The sequence below is a fragment of the Gamsiella multidivaricata genome (genome assembly GCF_025024155.1).
Source record: "Gamsiella multidivaricata strain RSA 2152 chromosome Unknown BC939scaffold_1, whole genome shotgun sequence".
Classification (NCBI taxonomy): Eukaryota; Fungi; Mortierellomycota; class Mortierellomycetes; order Mortierellales; family Mortierellaceae; genus Gamsiella; species Gamsiella multidivaricata.
The window spans coordinates 652486-674333 of record NW_026251709.1 but is presented as its reverse complement, the minus strand read 5'-3'; the positions used below and the strand labels follow the sequence as shown (position 1 = coordinate 674333).

The 21848-nt window shown below is 47.8% G+C and overlaps 6 protein-coding genes and 1 non-coding gene across 7 annotated transcripts; 1 reads left to right on the top strand and 6 right to left on the bottom strand.

The window, feature by feature from the left end:
• Positions 1-590: 590 nt before the first annotated feature.
• On the bottom strand, positions 591-3044 carry BC939DRAFT_434222 (uncharacterized protein). Its single transcript, XM_051553344.1, has 8 exons — positions 2745-3044; positions 2500-2659; positions 2004-2397; positions 1612-1885; positions 1499-1509; positions 1200-1397; positions 763-1096; positions 591-684 (listed from the first exon to the last, which is right to left on the bottom strand). Exons 1-7 carry the CDS (start codon positions 3028-3030, stop codon positions 884-886), a joined length of 1536 nt encoding a protein of 511 aa, XP_051417875.1. The 5' UTR covers positions 3031-3044; the 3' UTR covers positions 591-684; positions 763-883.
• BC939DRAFT_434200 (uncharacterized protein) lies at positions 2911-5568 on the bottom strand. The gene is made up of 7 exons (XM_051553343.1): positions 5160-5568; positions 4924-5083; positions 4412-4802; positions 4036-4309; positions 3880-3890; positions 3556-3753; positions 2911-3470 (listed from the first exon to the last, which is right to left on the bottom strand). Exons 1-7 carry the CDS (start codon positions 5392-5394, stop codon positions 3258-3260), a joined length of 1482 nt encoding a protein of 493 aa, XP_051417874.1. The 5' UTR covers positions 5395-5568; the 3' UTR covers positions 2911-3257.
• Positions 5569-6101: 533 nt separating this feature from the next.
• Positions 6102-6413, bottom strand: BC939DRAFT_472317 (uncharacterized protein; the record flags this gene model as incomplete). Its single annotated transcript, XM_051558266.1, has 1 exon — positions 6102-6413. The coding sequence occupies one exon, from the start codon at positions 6411-6413 to the stop codon at positions 6102-6104; it is 312 nt and encodes a 103-aa protein (XP_051417873.1).
• Positions 6414-10286: 3873 nt separating this feature from the next.
• BC939DRAFT_t2 lies at positions 10287-10359 on the top strand. Its single transcript has one exon. It is a non-coding gene; the product is annotated as a tRNA-Trp (tRNA).
• A 650-nt stretch (positions 10360-11009) lies between these two features.
• On the bottom strand, positions 11010-12245 carry BC939DRAFT_482700 (alpha beta-hydrolase; the record flags this gene model as incomplete). The annotated part of the gene is made up of 4 exons (XM_051559143.1): positions 11010-11281; positions 11397-11628; positions 11771-11929; positions 12027-12245. 4 exons carry the CDS (start codon positions 12243-12245, stop codon positions 11010-11012), a joined length of 882 nt encoding a protein of 293 aa, XP_051417872.1.
• Positions 12246-12821: 576 nt separating this feature from the next.
• BC939DRAFT_4619 (uncharacterized protein) lies at positions 12822-14655 on the bottom strand. Its single transcript, XM_051557055.1, has 4 exons — positions 13962-14655; positions 13773-13877; positions 13236-13619; positions 12822-13146 (listed from the first exon to the last, which is right to left on the bottom strand). Exons 1-4 carry the CDS (start codon positions 14568-14570, stop codon positions 12931-12933), a joined length of 1314 nt encoding a protein of 437 aa, XP_051417871.1. The 5' UTR covers positions 14571-14655; the 3' UTR covers positions 12822-12930.
• Positions 14656-18226: 3571 nt separating this feature from the next.
• BC939DRAFT_4587 (beta-lactamase/transpeptidase-like protein) lies at positions 18227-20158 on the bottom strand. The gene is made up of 4 exons (XM_051556638.1): positions 19885-20158; positions 19615-19797; positions 18929-19523; positions 18227-18822 (listed from the first exon to the last, which is right to left on the bottom strand). Exons 1-4 carry the CDS (start codon positions 20107-20109, stop codon positions 18248-18250), a joined length of 1578 nt encoding a protein of 525 aa, XP_051417870.1. The 5' UTR covers positions 20110-20158; the 3' UTR covers positions 18227-18247.
• Between the last annotated feature and the right edge of the window lie 1690 nt (positions 20159-21848).

Sequence of the window (21848 nt, the reverse complement as noted above, 5' to 3'; positions counted from 1 at the left end):
TTGCTCGGGAGAGGGCCTCAGGCACTTCAGGCACAAAAAAGTGCGCAGACCGGCCTTTTTCTTTGAGATCTTCGCACTGGGATTCATTCTCTGAATACCGAACGCTGCATGTGTGCAACGATAAAGCCCCCTCAATGGCCCTCCGGTCCTCACTCTTTGACGCATGAAAAATGATGAATTGGAATGAAGGGCTATGGTCAGACACCTCTTGTCGAAGGACACTCCAAAAACTCATCAATATATGACATCAAAACCCAGTGCTTTTTGTTTGTTTGTTTTCCCTTATACTCATGTGCAAAAGGCGAGGCCGCGAGACCACAAAAGAAGAGAGGAACGAACTCCTGAAAGAGTCGACGACGTGCCGTTTATTTGGTTTGCGCGAGGTTCGCCTCCCTACATTATAATTTGACAAAATGCAAGCCAGGATAAAGGAAAGTCAAGGGTCCCCTGCATTCCTTGCCAGTGCCTCGTTGCAAGGACGGCATGAATAGTTTACAGTCAAGTTACCCACATCTGCACGGACAGCATTTAGGCTATCCCTCCAATGAACAGCTGCACAGGTGGTTATGAACCGCTCAGTGCACGGTACGTGCTGCAGCTGTTGCATAGGTCCCAGTACTAAAATTAAGAATAAGCACCACGCGATCATGAAAAAAGAAGCCCTCAAGACACGAGAACAAACACCTAAGGAGCATAGACTAACTGTCAGTCTATGACTTTTCAACGGTCCACCTTAGACTTCGCACATAAAGTCATACACACATTTAGTTTTTTCATCCCGTGCATTACAGACAACATGCACCTTTTTTTCATACGTTTATATGACAGGACACCGAATAAAATATCGCCAATCCACCACGTTGTTATTTAGTCGTTCGCGTTTCTACACTGCTTGTGTCGATGATAGTTTGGCCTGCTCTTCAGCGTAGCGCTTTGACGGTCTCTGCGGCTGAACTGAACCAGACCCACGGTTGGCAGTCTGAGGAAGGAAAGCAACCTGGGGACGATACTGGGAATCCTTGAGAATATGGTTTCTTTGCAACGATTTGGGCAGATAATTGAACACGATGTGTCTCAGAATACGCTCATACCAAGTCTACGCGCAAAAAAAAAGAGGGGCGACAACATCACGTTAGACCAGAATCATTCTACGTCCTCATGATGCCAACCACAACCTCTCTAATGCTTTTTTAGCCTACATGTCCATATTGAATCTTAGCTCCGAACTGGCTCGCCTCGTGCTGCGTTTTCACATGGTCATACCGCTGTTCGCGAAAGTTCTTGAGCGCAGCTTGGATGTTCTCATGCGTCACAGACTCGAGGTCGTAGAGGCAGTTTGCGAGAACAACTGCATCCTGCATGGCGTTGACCGCGCCTTGACCAGTACTCGGAAGTAGCTAGGTAAGACCGCAAAGAAAGAACGAAGACGCGTTTACAACAAGTAATTTATTCATTCGCCTCGGAACCTTGATGTATCTTCAGAGGGATTTTATCTTACCTTATGTGCAGCTATATGTATGAAGAGTCAAGTCGACAATGAAGGAAACGAAACCGGTGAGTTGTCTGCCAGTAGTCCTTTCATTTACAAACAAAATACGGTAGCGTACATACCATCTCCAATAAGGACAGTACGCGAGTGGTACCAAGTCTCGTAGACCATGTCCTCCAGAAACACCCTACTGATCTGGTCCTTGGGTGTTGCATCAAACAGGTCGCCCATCTTGCCATATGGCGTCTTGAACTCGCAGACCTTTTCGATCATCTTTTCGTTGGTAGTCGATGCCCATTCCGAGTTCTTGAACTTCTCTTCTTCGGACGCATTTACATCTAGCTGTACCACTACATTCCAGCAAATCTTGTTTCCGGGAACAGTGAATGTACTCCACTAGCAACAATCGATAAGAAATAGTCATTCAATAAAGTGCCATTTGCTCAATAGCCATGGATGTCCTTACAGAGCATAACGGCTATCTATGATCACGCAAGGAAGTTACAACACTTACAGCATATGGCGATGCACTGTCGCCGACTAACAAGGTACCTTCAGAGGCTGGCACATCCACGCCTGGAAATTTTGTAGTATCCAAAGAACCTGTCGTTCCTACCAAACAGATATAGCCCTTCTGAGACTTGCGCTTATCGGCGAGCGGGAGTTTCCCTTGTTGTTCCAGTTCCTGGTATAAATGCTGGCGCACAGCACTATAAGCGCCATCGGCTCCCACAAGAATATCGCCATGGACAGCGGGGGTATTGTCTTGAAACTCCAGAGTGACGCCGTCTTTGTCCTGATGGAACGAGGCCACCCTCTTGGACAAGTGAATCTTCTGCGGCGGGATACGGGAGAGCAGAATTTTATACAGCTCAGGCCGAGCAAAGAGAGCGCGGTGATATCCAGTTCTACGCGTGAATCATGAACAAAATGATCTCATCGATGAGAACACAGGCCCTAATGATGTTGTCTCGTTTGATTTACAATTACATTCCAAACATCACTCGTACAAAGCCTTATCCTCCTCGGCATTGAATTCACCAATGCGCTTTAGATCGGCAGAGAGGAGCTTGGTGCTGTGACTTGGATAAGAGGCCTTCATAAGATCATCATACAGCTCCAGTTGCTCAAACGCTGGCAGTATGTTCGCAGTCAGACACATAATCGAACCTATTTTGCCGAAGACTCTGTAAGCATCATTGGCAGTATATATAGTGGCTGGAACAAACAAACAAGCAAATCAGTATATACATACCCAAGGGAAGGACTTCCTTGGCGCGCTCGAAGATCTCGTAGGGGATATTAGCTTTCTCCAGCAGGTTCGCTAACAGCAGACCAGCAAGGCCAGCACCTGAAATCAGGACTTTGGGAGGGCGATCCGTCGTGCTAGCTGTTGCTCCATGTGCTTGAACCGAGTCTTCGCCGTTCATTTTGAAACCAAGTATCGTAGAATGGTGCCGAGAGAGGAGGAAGCAAGGGGAATGAGAATGAGAATGAGAATGAGAGATAAAGACAAAGTGGACTAAGACAAAGATGTACATAGGCAAAAGGTCTTTTAAATGCCGCCATCAATTTGATGCATCGAGGCATGCTGTGCTGTTGCAGGCTCTACGCCCTCATGCGCATACGCCTTCAATAACGCACAAGTTTTCCCAAGGCTCCCTAGAAAAAAAGATTGAAGATCAGGCACTGGTACGCCATTTTATTGAGATGCCTGGCTAAAGCATTTGATCAAAGAGCACCTCATGAATGAGTCTTTTATTTATTACTAAACCACCATTGTCGAACCTGACATGGTCTGCTTCTCCGCGTATCGCTTTGAGGGCTTCTGTGCCAAAACTGGGCCTGAGCCGCGCTTGGGTGCCGGGGGAAGAAACATTGCTTGAGGCCGGTACTGAGAATCCTTCAAAATATGGTTCCGTTGTACTGATTTCGGCATATAGTTGAAGACGAAGTGCCTTAGAATACGCTCCTGCCAAGTCTACGATAGGGATGAAAGAAAAAAATCAGCAAACACAAAGTTATGTCTTTTATAGAATCGGTATTATAAGAGTGTCCTTTCTTACATGGCCGTATTGTAGTTTTGCACCCATTTGGCTTGCTTCGTATTGAGTTTTCACATGGGCGAAACGCTGCTCGCGGTAATCCTTCAACGCGGTCTTGATACCGTCAATGGATAATGGTGTAAGATCATAGAGGCAGTTAGCAAGGACAACTGCGTCCTGCATTGCGTTCACGGCTCCTTGGCCAGTACTTGGCAGCAACTGAGTGGACACAAAGGTGAAAATGGTCAAATATGAGTATATTGCATGTTCTACATGACATGCAGACATGCATGCTGGAAACCGAAAAATGAAGTACCGCTCCAACTCTTCGATCAAACCACAAACCTTGTGCGCAGCTTTTTTTGGACACCATGTAAATAGGGAACCAAAAGATGGACGAAAGTATGTTGTTAGCGGTTAGCTTTCAGATGCTGACAGTAATTGAACAACCCGATCACTGTTTTTTCTCTTGAGGCAAGGCCCTCCAATTAGATGCCGTACCATCTCCAATGAGTACTGTCCGCATATGGTGCCAAGTCTCGTAGAGAATATCTTCCAAAAATACTCTGCTAATCTGTTCACTGGGCGTGGCATCGATTAAGTCACCCATGATCCCGTACGGTGTTTTGAAATGGTAAACCTCCTCGATCATTCTTTTGTTCGTGATCGAAGACCACTCCGAGTTTCGGAACTGTTCGTCCTCGGATGCATCCACGTCCAGCTGCAGCACCACGTTCCAACACATTTTGTTCCCAGGGACCGAGAACATGCTCCACTATTATTATCACAATCGTTATCGTTTCCGTTAAAAAAAGGTTTAAAATGAGTACCAGAAGGTTTGTGCTTCAAGGAGAGGTACATAGAACAATTTCCTTACTGCATATGGCGATGAGCTGTTACCAATAAGCAGCGTACCATCCGATGCAGGGACATCAACGCCGGGATACTTGGCCGGGTCTAATGGACCCGTTGTGCCCACCATACATATATATCCTTTCATCATCCTTCGCGTATCGCACTGCGGTAACTTTCCTTGCTTCTCCATCTCCTGATAGAGGGTTTGACGGACAGCACTATGTGCCCCATCAGCTCCCACAAGGATGTCGCCATGAACAGTAGAACCATCCTGTAGACGCACCATCACGCCGTCCTTATTCTGCAAAAAGGACATCACCTTCTTGGACATGTGGATCTTGTGCGGTGGGATGCGGGAGAGTAGGATTTTGTATAGCTCTGGTCGGGAAAACAGTGCCCGATGGTATCCAGTACTATGTATGCGGGCAGAATACATTAACGCTGTTAGTAACGTCTTTGGGAAAAGGATATGCAAGCAGGTGGTGCTAACTGTACTGATAACTGGATACGGGATGGTGTACAATGGTCCATTACACCTCAATGTCGTTCTCGGCATTGAACTCGCCGATCTTCTTTAGGTCAGCAGACAAGATCTTGGTGCTCAGACTTGGATGTGACACCTTCATGAGGTCGTCGTATAGCCCCAGCTGTTCAAACACTGGCAGAATGTTTGCGGTCAGGCACATAATGGAACCTATGAGATCAAATTTTGATTCGTCGTTAGTCGTGTGAAAAAGTTGGAACGTGCGTTGAGTCGTTGTATCGTTTACCCAGTGGAAGGACTTCCTTGGCCCGTTCAAAGAGCTGATAAGGAATGTTGGCCCGTTCGAGCAAATTGGCCAGGAACAATCCAGCCAATCCTGCACCTGAAATGAGGACATGGGGTGGGCCATTGGAGATCAGCGGCGGCAATTGACTGCCTTTAAAGAACTTGAGGTGTTTCTGTGCAGGGGACTCCTCTTTCCCCTCCATGGATCCTGAAGACACATCGATGGATGTTGACATTGTGCGAAAGATAATATATTATGTGAGCTGGTGATTGTTCGACGAGGTTTAAAAATTCTTTAGAGAGGAATGAGAACGAGGGATGAGAATGGGGAATGAGGAGGGCGGTGGTCAGATGAGGAATTAGATTTCAGGAACGAAGGAAAGATGTGTTGTCCGTTCTGTAAGTTGCGCAATTGCTGTGCAGAGGCATTTTCAGTCGCATCTGGCATTTCTGTGCCGTGTCTAGGCCATGCCTGATATAGTCATGATGCACGCGTTTAAAATAACCAGAGACTGAATCGCAAATGGCTGCCGCGCATGACCGCTTATCCCTTGGTAAACGAAACAACAACCTTAATCATCAGGGTTCCCAGCAAAAAACGCGCCTCCAGCTGAGCCCAGTCTCTTTTTCGCGTTTCTAAGTGATGTTAATGTCTTAAAGAACCCGCTGATTGGCGACATGAGCACGCGACAGACAACAAACCTGCAAGGGCTTGCTTTGTTGTACGAACTCACGTAAGCAAGCACAAACGCACGCAGCCAATGCGTCCATGGTGTTCTTTATCATTCCTCACAATTTTTACAGAGTAAACGTTCTCTTTTATGAACCGCGCGGGTCTGCTCTAGAGACCCTGGCCCGGATCTCTGACTGGTACTTCCTAATCATTGACGCTATCAGTTCACATTGCCCCCGTATACGAAGCCTGGGCTTGTATTCTTCATGGCTAATCTCTAATATCTTCATCTCCAGCCAAAGGTACTCGTCTGGGCAGCTCTTCCGTTCCTCGAAAATACGACAACACATCCTTCAGTAGACCAAAATGCATCAAGCCCACGCCGCCAACCACGTAACTTGCGCCTTTCGGAACGATTCTTCTGAAGACCTTATGCCGAACGCTCAGCTCCGAAATACTAGAATCCGATTTCTTTAGCATATAGTCCCTAAGACCACGCCAAAGACCTTCCTTCCTCGCCTGTAACCGAGCACGTCGGTGTTCTTGCGAATCATAGATATATTGCCGCTGCACCCAGCTCATTTGATCCTCGTCAAACCAACATGGTCAATCTTGGACCACCAACTTGAATCGCCTCAACCGACACAGTCCCGAAAGCAGGCACAGACCACTGCCCGCGCGAAGATCGATCTCATCGCACTTGATGACTAATTCCTCCAGATTCGGACATACACAACCAATGTATCCAAAAATAGGTCTGTATGCGTGTTTGGGGACTGTCCAATGCTGTGGATTCATACGCAGTTGCAACGTCTTCAACTGCTGACAGGCTCACATCTTTGGCGGCAGCGTGCTTGGTATCTAGGGTACGCTCGGTTCTGACTTAGTTGTCGGTGACCGAAGGGGCTTACGGCATCCCGGTAGCTCCATGAGGATGTTGACTTCGGGCGCTTGGAAATGTCCCAGCAAAGGACTTAAGCACAGGAAATCATGAACCAATTCCGCTCACCTCTTGCTCCTGACAAAAGATTCGCTGAATCTGGGAATCGTAATCTCGACAGTCGTCAGCCGATTCGTGTCCCTGTGGATACTAAGCTCATCCATGTATGCTCAGCACGGTACCTGCAATTTTAATCCCCAGCTCTCCACCCTCAGAAACTATGCAACAACGCGGACTCAAGGAGGACTAGGTTCTCGGGTACACGTCTGTAAGCTGCCCAGTACGAGGTCGCCTTCTTGACGTATCAATATAAGGCTTTCACCAGAATGGAATGTCGCACCCCTCTGGTGGAGATCATTGAGCAGAGGGCGCGATTTCAGGATCTCGCTAAGGGAATAGTCGACGTTATGGAGATCCTGTCGAGCCGGAAATTTGTCAATGTGAGGCCCACGACGTGGACCAGCGACCACATAGTATAAAAAGGATCTAAATCCGCGTTAATATCGAGTGTGAGGCAGCGAATGTTTGATCCTCTTGGCCTGCTGGAAAAGAGTGCGAGACTGTCCTTTAGTTTTGCCCATACTGCATCTTCCTGTCCAAGAGCTAAAGGCCACATCATCCTCTCGCAGTACCGAGCTGCGATCCTTTCGAGAATGAGTGTTTTGGCTGCCTTAAGTCGTTGTAGAAACGCAGGATGATCTAGTTCCTGGGGCACATGCATGGCCGAGAAGTGGATGGTTCGCGTAATAATACTGAGGGCGACCTTGTTCCATTGGCGGCATACGAGTGAGATGGTGTATCGCAAACTAGACTGGATAAGAAAGGAGAGGATGTGCACAAGGATCTCGAGGGTGTGGATAGGCGATGGTAATCCAGGCACAAGATGTCCTAATACATTTGACGCACTCAATTATTATTTTTTTAAAAAAAACGAAAAATGGCATTTATTAACAGCGGCCTGGAGGAAATCTACAGGTGGGGCAAAAAGCAAACAGCAAGCTGTCTACCCCGACTATATTTCATCGAGTCTCAACTGCTCCAGATAGTACCCCTACACTCGATCATCCACGGCACCGTTGATCTCTTTCACGTCGAATGCTTGTTGTGGCCTCAGGGTAAATTCCATAAAACCATTGCTGCCATGTCTGTGACCCTATCACAGTTATACCTCTGGGCGCGTTTGCTCATAACAGTGATCCCATGTTCTCGTTCTCAGTCGACGGTGACTTTACATCTTGTGTTCCTTCACAAGCGGCCATTAAAATTAACGCTGATTTCCGCCTGCGAATAACTTCACAAAAACCAATGCTTCATCTCCATCAAGCTACACAACTCTAGATACTCGTCTACACCATTCAGCACATCATTCATAACGATATACGTGGGACCCCATTAAAAAAAAACATCTGATCATTATTTCACTACTAACACCTATTCTCTTTTTTTTTTTTTTTTTTATTAACAAGAACCCTCAACGACATGGGATTTATAATCCGTAGAGGCTGTGTCCCATAGCGTCTCCCTCAAGCAGCATAGCTATATCCATCCCGGCTTTTTTTTTTTTTATTATTATTAACATAAATCCCCATGAGCACGCGACGCATGGTCCGCAAAGGCCTTGAAGCCATAGATGCCTTCCATGCACGGCAGAGCCGCATCCCCTACCAACTATGTTGGCTTGAGGCGTCAAATTCATAACCCATGTCGCATAGCTAGCCTAACTTAACTCCTGCGTGACCTGTTGCGCGATACACGTCTCCTAATCCAGATCCAATGTTAATAAAGTTGTTTTTAAACCGAATAACCCCTCCATTATGTCCAACTTCCCTCGCCCCAAGCAATGCTGTAGCACCCTATAATCCGCGGTCCGTCTACCTTCCTGGATCTCCGCTGCAAGTAACCGTCTCCCTTTCAAATCAGAGAAATCACCAACACTACGTTGGTGTCCCCGATCACCGTTGCGTCCTCCGGCGCGTTTGCTCATGAAGGTGATTCCAACTGACTTTTCCCAGGCGACAGTGTCCTCGCATCGTTTGTTCCATATCTTGGTCCTGCCAAATTCTTCGATCCTGCTCACGAACTTTGTCACCATGATCGTCGCAATCCACTTGGTGGTGGTAAATAGCTGCTTCCAGGTCTCAATGAGTCCCGTTGGCACCAAACCTCGGTATAAGTCCTTGACCTCCCAATCTGCCTCACTCTCCGGCTCCTCTCCTTCCGCAACCCGATATGTCCCTCGTATTTCCGCCGTCCCCTGAATCCACTGCATTGACTCCCAGATAGCCTTCGTTCCTATTGCCGAGAAGTTGGGACAAGTCGCAGTGAAGGGCTTGTCCTTCCGTTCGGCCTCCTCTCTCTCCTGTTCCCATTTTCGCACTGCCTGTCTCCATGCACGATATCCATTCAACTCCATTTCCTCCACCGCGTCCCTCCACTCTTGTCGCTGGTCGCACAAGGTAGCTGAACAACGCCAAAGATGATCGTTCGTCTCTGGTTCCCTCTCACACCTACGACATATGTCCGTTTGGTAGGTATCTGGATGTCGTTTCTTCATCACCTGCAATGTCGGCAAATCTCCATGCAACTTCTTGATCCTGTGCAAACGTAAACGACAGTCTTACAGGCTGGTGTATAAGCGCTTTGGTGGGTTGTTATCGTGTAAGATCCGCAGCGTGGGCGCCCACGCTACCGACCGCCAATACTTGATGTAGGTCCTCGTTCGATGCTGCAATGTCCACTGATAATGGTGTCGTACCGCGGACTGCAGCTTCAGTATCCTCCTCAAGTCCAGGTCTGCACTGTGTGTTGCAAACTGTGCGTGGCACTTCAAATCATGGTGCTGCGTTGCGTCTAGCCTCCATAGTCCTGTATCGATCCCATGTGCTGCCTTGGCAACAGTGTCTGCAGCCTCGTTGCCACGGTGTCCAGCATGTCCTCGTACCCAATGCACAGATATACCTTGTCCTTGTTGCAATAAGGCATAATGCACCATCGCCCACCACTGTGCATCTGCAGATCTCAAACGCTGCCTTGCTGTTGCTGAATCCCGCTGCTGCACCAACTCCTTGAAATTGTTGACGACTGTGAGATTGTCGATGTAGATGTCGACGTTCTCTTCCCTTGGGCTGATAAGAATTGTTGCCAAAAGCCCACACATCTCTGCAATCCATGCACCCCGGCCTACACCGACACATATATCTTTTTTTTTTTTTTTTTTTTTTATTAACATAAATCCCCATGAGCACAAGCACACCGACACATATATCTTACTTTTATAATCGCTGACCGCATGGGTAAGTACCAAACGTGTCTTGCTCGCTACGCGACCTGCTGTACCCCTAGCGTCTTTTAATCTGATATCTGCACTTGCAAGAACTCCAGCCAAATCATCTAGGCTTGAAACCGGGGGCCTGTGGGGCCAGGAGGGCCAGGAACCGGATTTTTTAGGTTTATCACGTGCCTTAAGGTAATTGAGAGATTTAGATCTCATTTTCGCTCATTAAAACGGAAAGAAAGGAGGATTGGCGCAATTGGCAGCGCGTCCGTCTCCAAAGCGGAAGGTCGGGAGTTCAAGTCTCTCATTCTCCAGTTTCCTTTTGCCATGCTCAAGTTTAACACATTTAGGAGCTCCACAATCTTTTTGTTGCAACATTTGGATACGGAAATGGTTTCGATTTATTGGAATAATCTATTTGACAACCCGGGTTGTCACTCTTATTTGGCAACCCCTGCATAAATCCCATGTAAAACAAGACTCGTATCTTTTGCGAATTTCAAGTCGAAACAACGCGGCGAGAGATTAAAAACCATCCCTTCCTCCACCTGGCACCCCATGCAACCTTTTGCGACCTTGGGAGAAGCCTTCTTCATGACGGAAAACAGGGTTTTGTCGATGGCGGACTCAGCGATGACGAAATGGGAAATCAGTTACATTGTGGAGTCCTTTAAGAGACAGATGACGATTCTAGCTTAAAGAGCCGGGGCCAGGTACCATAAAGACTACTGGCATAATCGATATTTAAAAAACGTTGGCCTTATATGGAGTTAGTATAGGGGTTGCCAAATAGCAGTGGCAACCCTGGTTGTCAAATAGATTGTCCCTTTATTTATATATGTCATTTTTGCAATGGAACGCTTAAAGGTTACGTATATGAGCAACATAAACCCCTCCTCTTCATTATTATTCCTCCTCCAGATCCGTTACGCAGTCGTAATCTTCGTTGTCTGCTCTCGTGGCTTCAAACATAGTCCCAGTACGTGCAATCCTGACAATCCGCCTGTGCTTCACACTTTGGCACAAACTCCCGTCCCTCTGTCATGTTCCCCCAGTTCTCGACCACGCTAATGAACGTAAAAATAGTATGTGCCTGGATATTCTGGCGCCAACCTAGGACGCCCATTGTGTCATAAATACACGACCTGCCTAGATGACACTTCGTCTCGAGCGCATATCCTGCAGAGTAGCAGGACGATGTTGGACCGTTGCACGTACCCATGAATACCGGATCAGCTACACATATACACACCAAAAAAATCAAAAATCAGAAGTGGAAGTTCATGTTAAAAAGCTATTGACATATAGTTTATAACGCATTATCACCTTCTTTCTGGCCCTTTTGACATACCGGTGTGTCCAAATTGCCAGACGGGCATCCGCTTCAGCTCCGATGCTGTCAAATTTCCAGACTTTACAATCCCAATCCGCTGTGCGAACCGTGCATCACCCGGCGATTGGAACGTAAAAACAGGGTAACCCTTCGTGATCCCGACCGTAGAGGCTACGCTCCCGCCCAGGGAATGTCCTGTCAGCCAGATACTCGCATCCGGGTATAGTTGCTTTGCTGCATCCAGTACTCTCTATCGCATCGTCAGAAGGCCAATCAAGTTAAGGCGAGGTCAGGTTGGGTCAGAATGCGGGTTGTTCGGGTCAACATTCACGGATGTTAAAGTTTGCGTGGTCCAAAAGCAAAAAAAAAAAAGAGATGTTCTCTTCGCATACCAGTGCAATGCCGTAGTAACTATCGCCTTCGTCGCGATCCGTGATCAGGTCATTGACCAGACATTGCTGATTACATTGGTTCCCGCCCGTTGCACAACTGCACACCGGCCACCACGTCCTATCAACTTTTCCGCAACAGCACGAAAACATCTTGTTATCCTATTAACCCCACATGCCAAAAAAAGTTAATCAGATTCCTTCAACAATATCTGGCTACAACACATTACTTAACCAGCCAATTGATCCACTCACTCACATTGATCTTATCATTTGTCCCTGTTGGCCCGCCTCCGGTCCCGAACAACTTCAGCGACGTGCCCTTGATCCCAATCACGACTGTCTTCTTATCCTCGCTCGAAAACACATATCCCCTCAATCCAGCCTCAAGCCATCCGATCTCCGTCTCCACATCCCATGGATCCCCAATATCAACCCACCCCTGTCGTTTCGGATCTACATAACAATCCAGCGCCATCCGGACCATTGACACCACTGTTGCCTGGTCCTTCGCATCCGGGACTCGTTTCCAAGGAAGGGGGAAAAGCTGCGCACCTTCCTTCCTGCCCTTTTCATCAGCATCATCACCTTCGTCATCATACAAAGAAAAGAAGGCGTCCGTAATGGGGTGCTCAAACGAAGACCCAGGACTGGAGCTCTCAGCGTTCAGAGCGTTTATCTGCGCCATCTGTTGTCGGGTTTCATCATCGACTGCGAGTCGACGAAAGACCTTGGAGTGTTTTGAGTGCGGTGCCCCGTGGACGAGGATGTTCTCCAGTCGAAGGGTTTGTCGCCGTGGTGAGAATACATGTGCATTTCCTGTGTCCTGGATTGGTGGCGATGGCGAACTGGATCCCCTTCCCCAGGAGAACGGTATCTGCTGCCAAGGCCATGCAGCGGTGCAGGTGGCGAGAAGCGTGGCCAGCGTGAGGTGTAGCGTGCGCATAGCTTGAAGGCTCTGTCGCGGTGCTTCTCCCTGGTGTTGTTGCTGGCGTGTTGAGCTTGAGTGCAAGTGTGAGTGGTGTGAGTGGAATGGAATGAGAGGAATGAATGGAGAGAAAAAGGGAAGGGAAAGAGCGTGCGTGTGCCGTCGTCATCTCTGTGCAACACACACTTGAAAAGCTGCTGCGGTATCCATGAAAATTATACAAACTTAAAAAACTTTATTGGTCTCCAACTGGTACAGCAGCTGCCATAGGGCCTCCCTTGTAATGCACAGGAACAGCCTGGGGGGTGGGCATGACGGTGCCTTGACCGGGAGGAGGAGGGAGGAAGCAGAGGTACGGACGATCCGTGTTCATGCCATCCATACCCAGGTTGTTGATAAATTCGGGCAGATGGCCCAAAGCAACGAAACGCACCATGTCCGAGACAAACCCCTGCAAGAAGGAACGAATCACATTAGAGGGACATGTAGCGCAATTGACTCGCAAGATGCAAGAGATATACCATGATTCGTAAGACTTACGCGAGCGCTGAGGACGTTGGCAACCATGGTGGTACTCTTGAAGACCTCCTTCGCATTAGGGCTACGGTAGTCATAGTAAGCCTGGAAGGATTTTGTGATATCTGCCAGTGAGTTCGAGGGTATGCCATACAGCTGGTTCACGAGATGCACCGAGTCCAGGATGGCCTGGTTGGCACCCTGGCCACCAAAGGGCAGATGCTTATGGCAGGCGTCGCCCATAAGGACAGTGCGCTTGTGGAACCAGGTTGAGAAGTACTTGTCCTCCAACATGACTTTGGAGAGACGTTCCTTGGGGGTGCGGTCGATGAGATCGCCGACCGTGCCACCATAAGGGTTCTTGTAGTGACGGACCATCTCGCAAAGTTCATCCGCAGCCGTGGGTTTCTGAGGCGGAAAACGGACAGAACAGCAGGCGGGAATGCACACAAATATGCAAATATGCCCGTAGAGCGTCTGTCAGCAGGTCTCTTAAGCGTAAACCATGTTTTTATTTGTAAACAGTTCATACATGAGAGCGAAAGAGAGCGTTTTACTTACCCAGTCGCTGAAGCGGAAGTCTTTTTCGTCGTATTCTTCGGGCTTGTCCATCTGTCCGCAAATCTGCCATCCTAGTCTGTTCTCTGCAAAAGTGAACAGGTACACCTAAAATCACACCGATGCTCGTTCAGTGATTGGCCCCCCCTTTTTTTTGTCGGTACCTGGCAATGCGAAGTCGCCATGGCTTACCTGGATGGCTCTTTCTTTGCCGATGATGACATAAAAGTCCCCGGATCTGTTTCCCAAAGCTGGATATTCCTTTTCCGTCAGCTCCTCAGTAACACCGACCACACAGTTGGAGTCGAATCGCAGAGGGGCCATATCGGTTTCGGGCAACTCAATACCCTCGTCCTTCATGGCCTGGTACATATGGCGACGCACAGACGAGTATGCACCATCGGCACCGATCAAGATATCACCTTTGAACAGGACCTTGGGCTTGGCAGCACCTTCCTCGCCAGTCTGGACAACCAAGTTGTCTTCGCACTCGATCTCGACACTGTGTTCGTCCTGCTTGAGGCCGATCATGCGCTTACCCCACTGGATCTTCTCCTTAGGAACCTTGGATAGGAGGATGTTATAGAAGGTGGGACGAGTGATAAGGACGCCGTTGTAGCCGTAGCGGGACTTTTGGTTGCCAGCGTCCATGACGCCGACCTTGGACAGGTCATCGCGGACGTAATCGATCTTGCGGCAAGGATGGGAGTTCTTGTGGATCTCCTCGAGGAGGCTGTGGCACAAGAAAAGCAGGGTTATGTCAGATGAAAGGGTTGCACCAAGCTGAGGCATCTTGGGCATACAGCTGTCCGTTGGCTACGATGGCAATGCAATTCCATCTAGATGGATAACTGGCGATGGTATGCAGTGGTAGTAAAAATAAAATAAAAATAAAAATACACACCCGAGCTGGTCCAGGATATAATTGCAGGCAGGGGTCAAGGAGAGAGCGGAACCAAGGGGAGAGAAGTCTTTGGCCTTCTCAATGACGATGTAGTCCATGCCAGCACGCTCGAGCTGGATGGCGGTGAGCAGACCGCAGACACCGGCGCCGACGATGATGGTCTTGACCCCGGATGAGGATGGGGATGGGCCAGCGGGTGATGACATGATGGTTGAGGGTGTGAAAGGATGAAGGATGATGGAACAAGGGTGCTGATGAAGGATGAGAAGTATGAAGAAGTTTTATGTGTATGTTGTGCAACCTGCAAGTGTGATTTGCATTGAGCATTCCATTCTCTTTCCTCTCTCCACCAGCGGACATGGATCCATGGAACCATAGGCGGGCTACTGTGCATTGGGATCATTATGGAGGGGCCAGCCCCGTATTCAATCCGATTGAAAAATATATTTTATCTTATAACCCAAGCCCATGACAATCAACGAACACATCTTACAGCGTCTTGAAGATATTCTTGAGAATAGGCCTCAACTGCGTAGGGGCTTGAAGGTGCTGGCGAGAATCCCTCGATGGGAATCTCCTCAACGGTGCGGTTACGGAGAACGAGTTCGACCACCTGCATCTCTTGGTGCATCTCTTGACTGTAGTGGGCCTTCAAGGACCGGGTAATCCCAGCATCGAGCGGCTGGATCATGGATGTTGTGTTTGGAAGTAGCCTGATGATGGCGACGTTGAGGAAGCCCCATTCTTCGCACCTCCCATGTCCTGGTGCGCTGTCGATCACCAAAGCGACCTCGCGTCTCTTCCTGTACATGTCTCAGTCTAGCTTCCAGAGTCGATCGACAAACAGTTCGCGTCTCATGTAGCCGTTTCCTTGAAATTTGGCATCGATAGCCTTCAATGTCAGCAAAAAATCCTTCGAATTTGCACTATCACACTGCTCAAACAATAGTGCATTACTTGCAAAGGACATAAAGGTTGCCCGTGGTATTACTGCACAACAAAACCGATACTCGAACAACCTAAGTTATCTCCTTGCAATTATAGATTTTACCAGGCCTTCAGACTCTCTACAAACAAGTCGCGCTTGTTGGTTGTGTTGTGTCTCTGGCTACCAGATCCAGCTTCCGTCCACTCTGTTTGCACGGTGTGGGGGAGGGGAGGCAGCGCAGGCTGCTCTTAAAGCAAGAAGCCGGATATCTGCACTTCCAAGTCGAGTATCTGCCTTCTACTATTAGCGAAGAGCTTTTAGATATCCTCCTGGAGCTCATGCACCAGTACCCAGACTCCCATGTCGCATGGTAACCACTGCTCTCTACAGGAGTTGCGTGGACCGCATGGTCTCAACCAAGGCGGTTGTCAAGACAATTAGCACCACAAACGAAACAGTCTTCAAAGCACGTTGTACTTACCTTTCAAATGTAGAAGAGAGAGGATTAGTAAGCAAGCGAGGTGATGGAAAGACCAAGGAGAGTTGGGCATCGAGGGAGGGAGGACGGGACATGCGTGCTAGCAAAAAAAATAAAGCATCGCGTATTAGAGTCCTCGCCAATAAGTGCTAGCACCAATATTTTTAGAATAAGATTTCAATTTGCATGTAAACGGCCAGGACAGGCTACTGGCGCATCATCTTCCAACTCAATCAGCATCGACATCTCAATCCTTAGACCCTAGACTGTAGACTCTTTACCCAGAACATAAGCGACCGTTCTTCAACATGCCTGAACGCGTGGACACGTCTAGTCTCTGATGTAATTGATTATGAATTAATGCAACACCAACAGTGATTGATCGTATCTTATTTTATGCGTGGTGCTCTATGTTTTTATATAGCTGCTGCACTTGTAGCACCGTAACTTCCATCTTTATGCGACGGATAGCCTCCAGTGCGCGTCTACCGCTACTTATATCAAAGTTAATACACTCCATCTGTTTGTCAATCCATAGGCGCGCCTGTTCGTGTCACTTGACGCGTCTTTTTCTGTGCTTTTATTACGTATTGGTCCGGAATCATTGTCCGCATTGGGAGCGATGATTCTGGGTCTAAGACAGAAGCAAAATATATGGGATAAAAACATTTGCAGCAAATATAATATCCACGGCAGGCTCAAGCTAGGTGCCTTACTCAGTTCTTGAAAATCTCGTTCAACGGTGTTTCAGTGCGTTGAATGCAAGCTAACCAATTTAAAAACACCGTTCAACCTATGTACCATTCAGTCCGAAGACTGATTCAGGGCGAAGAGTTCAACAGATCTATCCCATCGAGACGCGAGCTAGTACTTGATCCTTTTGACGGTGTTTAAGCCTCTGTTTGTTTAATTCTTCGTTGAGGCGATCGTACATGTCCATAAAATGCATGGTACTGGTCTAGAATGAAAGAGAATCAGTCCGAGACATTAGATTGATTAAAATCCTAACTGAAGATACAGGGTGCTTTGAAAGACGATACAGAAAGATTCTTCAATGATGAACCCAGTGGTGTGGGGTCCCATCTTAACAACCTGGTTATATTCCCTGTGCACCACAGCACAGAGCAAAGCATTGTACGCAAGGCCCTAGATGATAAAGTCAATGGTGAGTTGAAGACCAGTGCAGGTCCTTCGGGATACTGACCAAAAAACGACAAACAAGCGAAAGATTCTTATCTCCAATGACTAGCCCTGACAATTGCACATCCCTCATCATATCAGGCTCTCCTACTTTCATCGACCTTGCCATCGTGCAGTTGCCGAGGAAGCTTGAGTGTACTCTCATGTATGTATTTCTGTCTCATATCGTCCCAAGCCCTTGAAGCCTCACCTACCGCCCAGTCCTTCACAGGTGCAAGCATAGTACACCAAATAAGGTCAGATTGGACTCCCATCTTCTTCCTGCTTGACTGTGGTGAAGCGTTAAAACATCCAGTAACTCCTTTAGTCAGTTGGCTGCAGATAGCCCATTCGCTATTCGCCATTTGTCAGGAACAGACTAGGAAAATGGGTTATGGCAGTGGAAGAGAAAGGCAGACAGGTGGACAAGGTAGGTAAGAATTGTATTGCAAACTGAGATTCTATGCTATGGATGCTATGGCTCTATCTATGTGTTTCTAGGATTCTTGGTCAGGGTACTTGGATGGCTACTACGGGACGCGAGGTATATTTGCTGAGAATAGTACAAAGATCTACGTAGGGAGCGATGGTACTCAGCGAGCATGACAATAGTAATGGCAATAAAGATATTTGGTTGAGCATATATTGGTTCCGATGGGTTGAGGCAAGACGGATGGGTTGGGACGAATACGATGGCAGAGTACCAGGCGAAGATTCTACGCGACTCTGAAGTAACGCGTGCAAAAGAGAGAGCGCCTAGAACCAGCCACAATTCAACATGAGCAATTGAGCGCGCAGCTCAATTGACACTCTGCGCTACACACCATTGCAATTGAAAAGAACCCACGAACTCGCGCGCGATTATGTATCAACCCCAACGAGTTAGTGTATATCTTCAGCCATATATCAAATCCGGCTTTACTTAGTAGTATCAAGGGGCTTTTGATGAAATACGTGTGGCTGAACCACCTTGGTCAAAAATTAGAAATTTATTGCTTCTCTTTGGCTTCATAAGGGCCGGCATTGGAATTGTCCTTCCTCTTGAACTCCTCATTAAAGAAGTGAAGCCCTTCCACTTTGCCATGACCTCCTGTTCGAAATGTCACGAGACCTGCCATCGCGGCGAGTGCATCTTTCAGACGGACGACAAACGCGTCAAAATGATAATGCTCCATTTTGCTGTCAAAAGCGCTTATCTTACAAATCAGAGTCTCCTTTCCTGTCTTCTTGTCCACGTCCACTCGAACGGAAGCATCGCCCAATATCGGATTGGTGTATTCACCCTCATAGGCATGCAAGTCCTGGGCTGCCTGTTTGCTTGGAATACGCTTGGGAAGATTGCCTTTGAGTCCAGCTTCGCGCTCATTGTACGCCATTTCAGTTGATTTGATAGCGAAATCAAAGATCCAATCTCGAGTCTTGGGCAAATCGAGAACCTCATCTGCAATATAGCACGCAACACCGTGGGACCAATCCGCGACACTTATGTTGAAAAGTTGAGCAACGACCAAATCAGCGTCTGGAAAAATGTCCAAGCGTGCCTGGAAACCGGAGATGGCGCCATCTACATGCGTTGAAAGAATAGTGTTATCATCTTTGTGCATCAATGCCGTTGTGTATCAGACGTGCATACATTTGTCTTCTACAGGTTTATGGACAAATGACTTTACCGTGCGTGTAATAAGTCTGTCCCTTGAAAGAATCCAGGGCCCAGCCCATGCCATAGGCAACTACCCGCCCAAAATCGGATGAGCCCCTTAGACTTGCCGTGATGGTGTGCGCGGTCAAGGTCTCTCGAAGAGCCTCCTTATTTAGGACCTGGTCGCCATCAATTTTGCCGCTGCTCATGACAATCTTACCCCAGCGAACTAGATCCAAGGCATTGGAATACATGTCACCGGCAGGTGCACATGCCATGTAAACTTCGTCTAGAGAGTCCATCACGTAGAGTCCCTTTCGTGCGTCCCGTAATGATTCCGCAGAAAAGGGCATGGCATGGTTGGGTGATCGCTTCTTCATCTCCATAGGCGAGAATCCAGTATTGGTTAGCCCTAATGGCTCTAGAATCTTTGTTTCAACGAGTTTCTCGTATGGAATTCCTGCGACGTTGGCTGCAGCCTCTCCTGCGACCGCGTACATGATATTGTTGTATTGAGTTTTGGAGCCTAGCTTGGAGGTCATCTCAACGTGCTTCAAGCGCTTGATAAGGTCTCTTCTGCTCTCTGTGGTCCTGTACCAGGAATATCCAACGTTGCGTGGTAGACCCTAGAGGCAAATTCTTGTGCTTAGTGAACCGAACTGCTTCTCACTTCTGTACATATACATGGTAAACAATGTCCAATATCGCAAAACATACCGTGCGATGAGAGAGAAGGTCGACGAGTGTCAATTGAGAAGTCAGGACTGGGTCCTTGAGCTCAAACTCTGGCAGGTACTTGTTAACCGATGTCGTGTCCCAATCCATCTTTCCTTCTGCAATCAATTCACCAATGGCTGTGGCTGTAAAGGCCTTTGTGAGAGATCCGATAGGTGCCAATGTCTATGGTCGCATTGTATTTTCTCTTAGCATATCCCTCGGATGAGATAAAAAAAATCGTCAAGTAAAGCAGATCATATCGTATTTTACCTCCGAGGTGAAGGGTTCTTGTTCGTTTCTCTTTCCGAACCCCTCTGCAAAGATGAGCTTGCCCTTGTGGAGGATGGCCACACTCATTCCGGGGATGCCGCACTGGATCCTTCCCTTCTCAAGAACGTCGCTAAGATCTGCGAGCGTCTTTTTAATGGACGAGGGTCTCGAGAGACTGTGAGTCTGCCTTTGCTGAATAAAGAGATGAGAGCAATACCGGTACATTTCTGAGAGGAAGTAGGGAGAAAAAGATGAAAGGAGCAATTACCAAGACTATTCGTTCACCCTAGAATAGTAGAGGGAGGAGGGATAGTTTGATTGACATACTCGCTATCATCATCCCTCTGCGTTTCTTTTCTTCCCCCTCACTCTTCCTACATGTTTGTACCATGCATGTGCATGCATATAATTGATTCTCTCCTCTGCAATGATTACAATGGCGCTTTCCCCAGTAAGGTTCATTAAGCGGGCGAGGGCGGGTTTCTGTCAAGGCTGAGATAGATATTTCAATCTTTGGGTCCGAAAACGCGCAATTATTGGCTGACTCGAACGGGCTCTTCCGTAAAATGTCAAAGCTCTCCCCACCATGGTTCCCTATCTGCCTTGCTCATCACCATGCCTAGACAAAGATTCACCCCAAAGCAGCGTCTGGTCAAGTATATTGAGGAAGCCTTCACCGAGGCTGCAAAAGGACATGCTAGGTTCATCATGGCGGGTATAATTAGCGACCCTTTTTTTACTTGAGGCATACTACGATGCGCTCGTCTTTCTTCACCAAAATCGGAGACATAACCCTTTTGCGTCTACATTCATATGTCGATTTTATTCAATCTGATGATGTCCACGGCGTTTTCTCGGCTTGGAGGTATCTGCGGTCTCGAGTACGAGTTTCATCTTTAGAGGATTTGCAGGACCGAGTCCTCGAGGAGTACGATGATGACGGGTTCCAGGATATTGTTCACCTCACAACAACTTAATTTGATGGTCTTGTAAACCTCCGCTACAGAAGACGGTCAAGTCCCTCCGCAGCTTATCGTCATCCAATTAAAGGTCGTCTTATTCTGCTTGGGTACTAGAGGTGAGTCCATGGAGAAGGTCGCATTTATCTTCGGTGTCAGCGAAGAGTCGGTCTGCAGCTATATATGGCGGTGTATTTATGCTATCGGGGAACTTCTGCTACAATTTGTTTATTGGCCGGACCAAGCAGTAAAGGATGTGACCAAGCGGTCAAGCATGCCTTTAGATTCGAACATGGATTTCCCAATGCAATTGGTGCCGTCGACGGGGCATCATTTCTTTTTGCTATGGCTCCAACATGGGAGACGAATGCTTGAATCATACGCAAATGCGACTATGCAATGGGAGCAGCAGCCGTATGCGGCCATTTGAGACGTTTCATCTATTTCTCCACCGGCTACTTTGGGTCTATGCATGACTCGCTGGCGTACAGAAGGATCTATCTTCACTCTAGAAAGGGACGTTCCTCGTGCCTTGACATCGCCTTCTTCACTTGTGTTTATTCTTCTTCCAGTTCCTTTCTTAGGCCCGCCCGTTCTTCATCGAACTTCTCTCTTTCCTTCTTGAATGCTGCCCTACGCTCAGACACTTCTGCTTCAAACTCTTTCCTGCGTCGAGTAAGAACATCTTCAAAATCCATTGCCCGTTGCAGAAGCTGATTAGTCCAGCACTTTTGTGGTAGGACCGCCTTGAGCCGCTAGTTTCCTTTTTCGACCCGTTGCTGGAAACGGCTTACTGCTGTTCGCTTTATGTGGCGTCGAGCTGACAACAGAGACGCTTTCTATAATTATGAAACGCAAGCGAGTTTTAAACATGGCGGATCTTTAAAGGTAATTGGAAGCACAAGAAGAGATGAGAAGAGGTGAATCCAACTGATAGAGGACAACGGATTGGCCAGCCTTGACGTGTGTTATTTCCAACTCCACCTCATTTTCACTCCTGTCTAG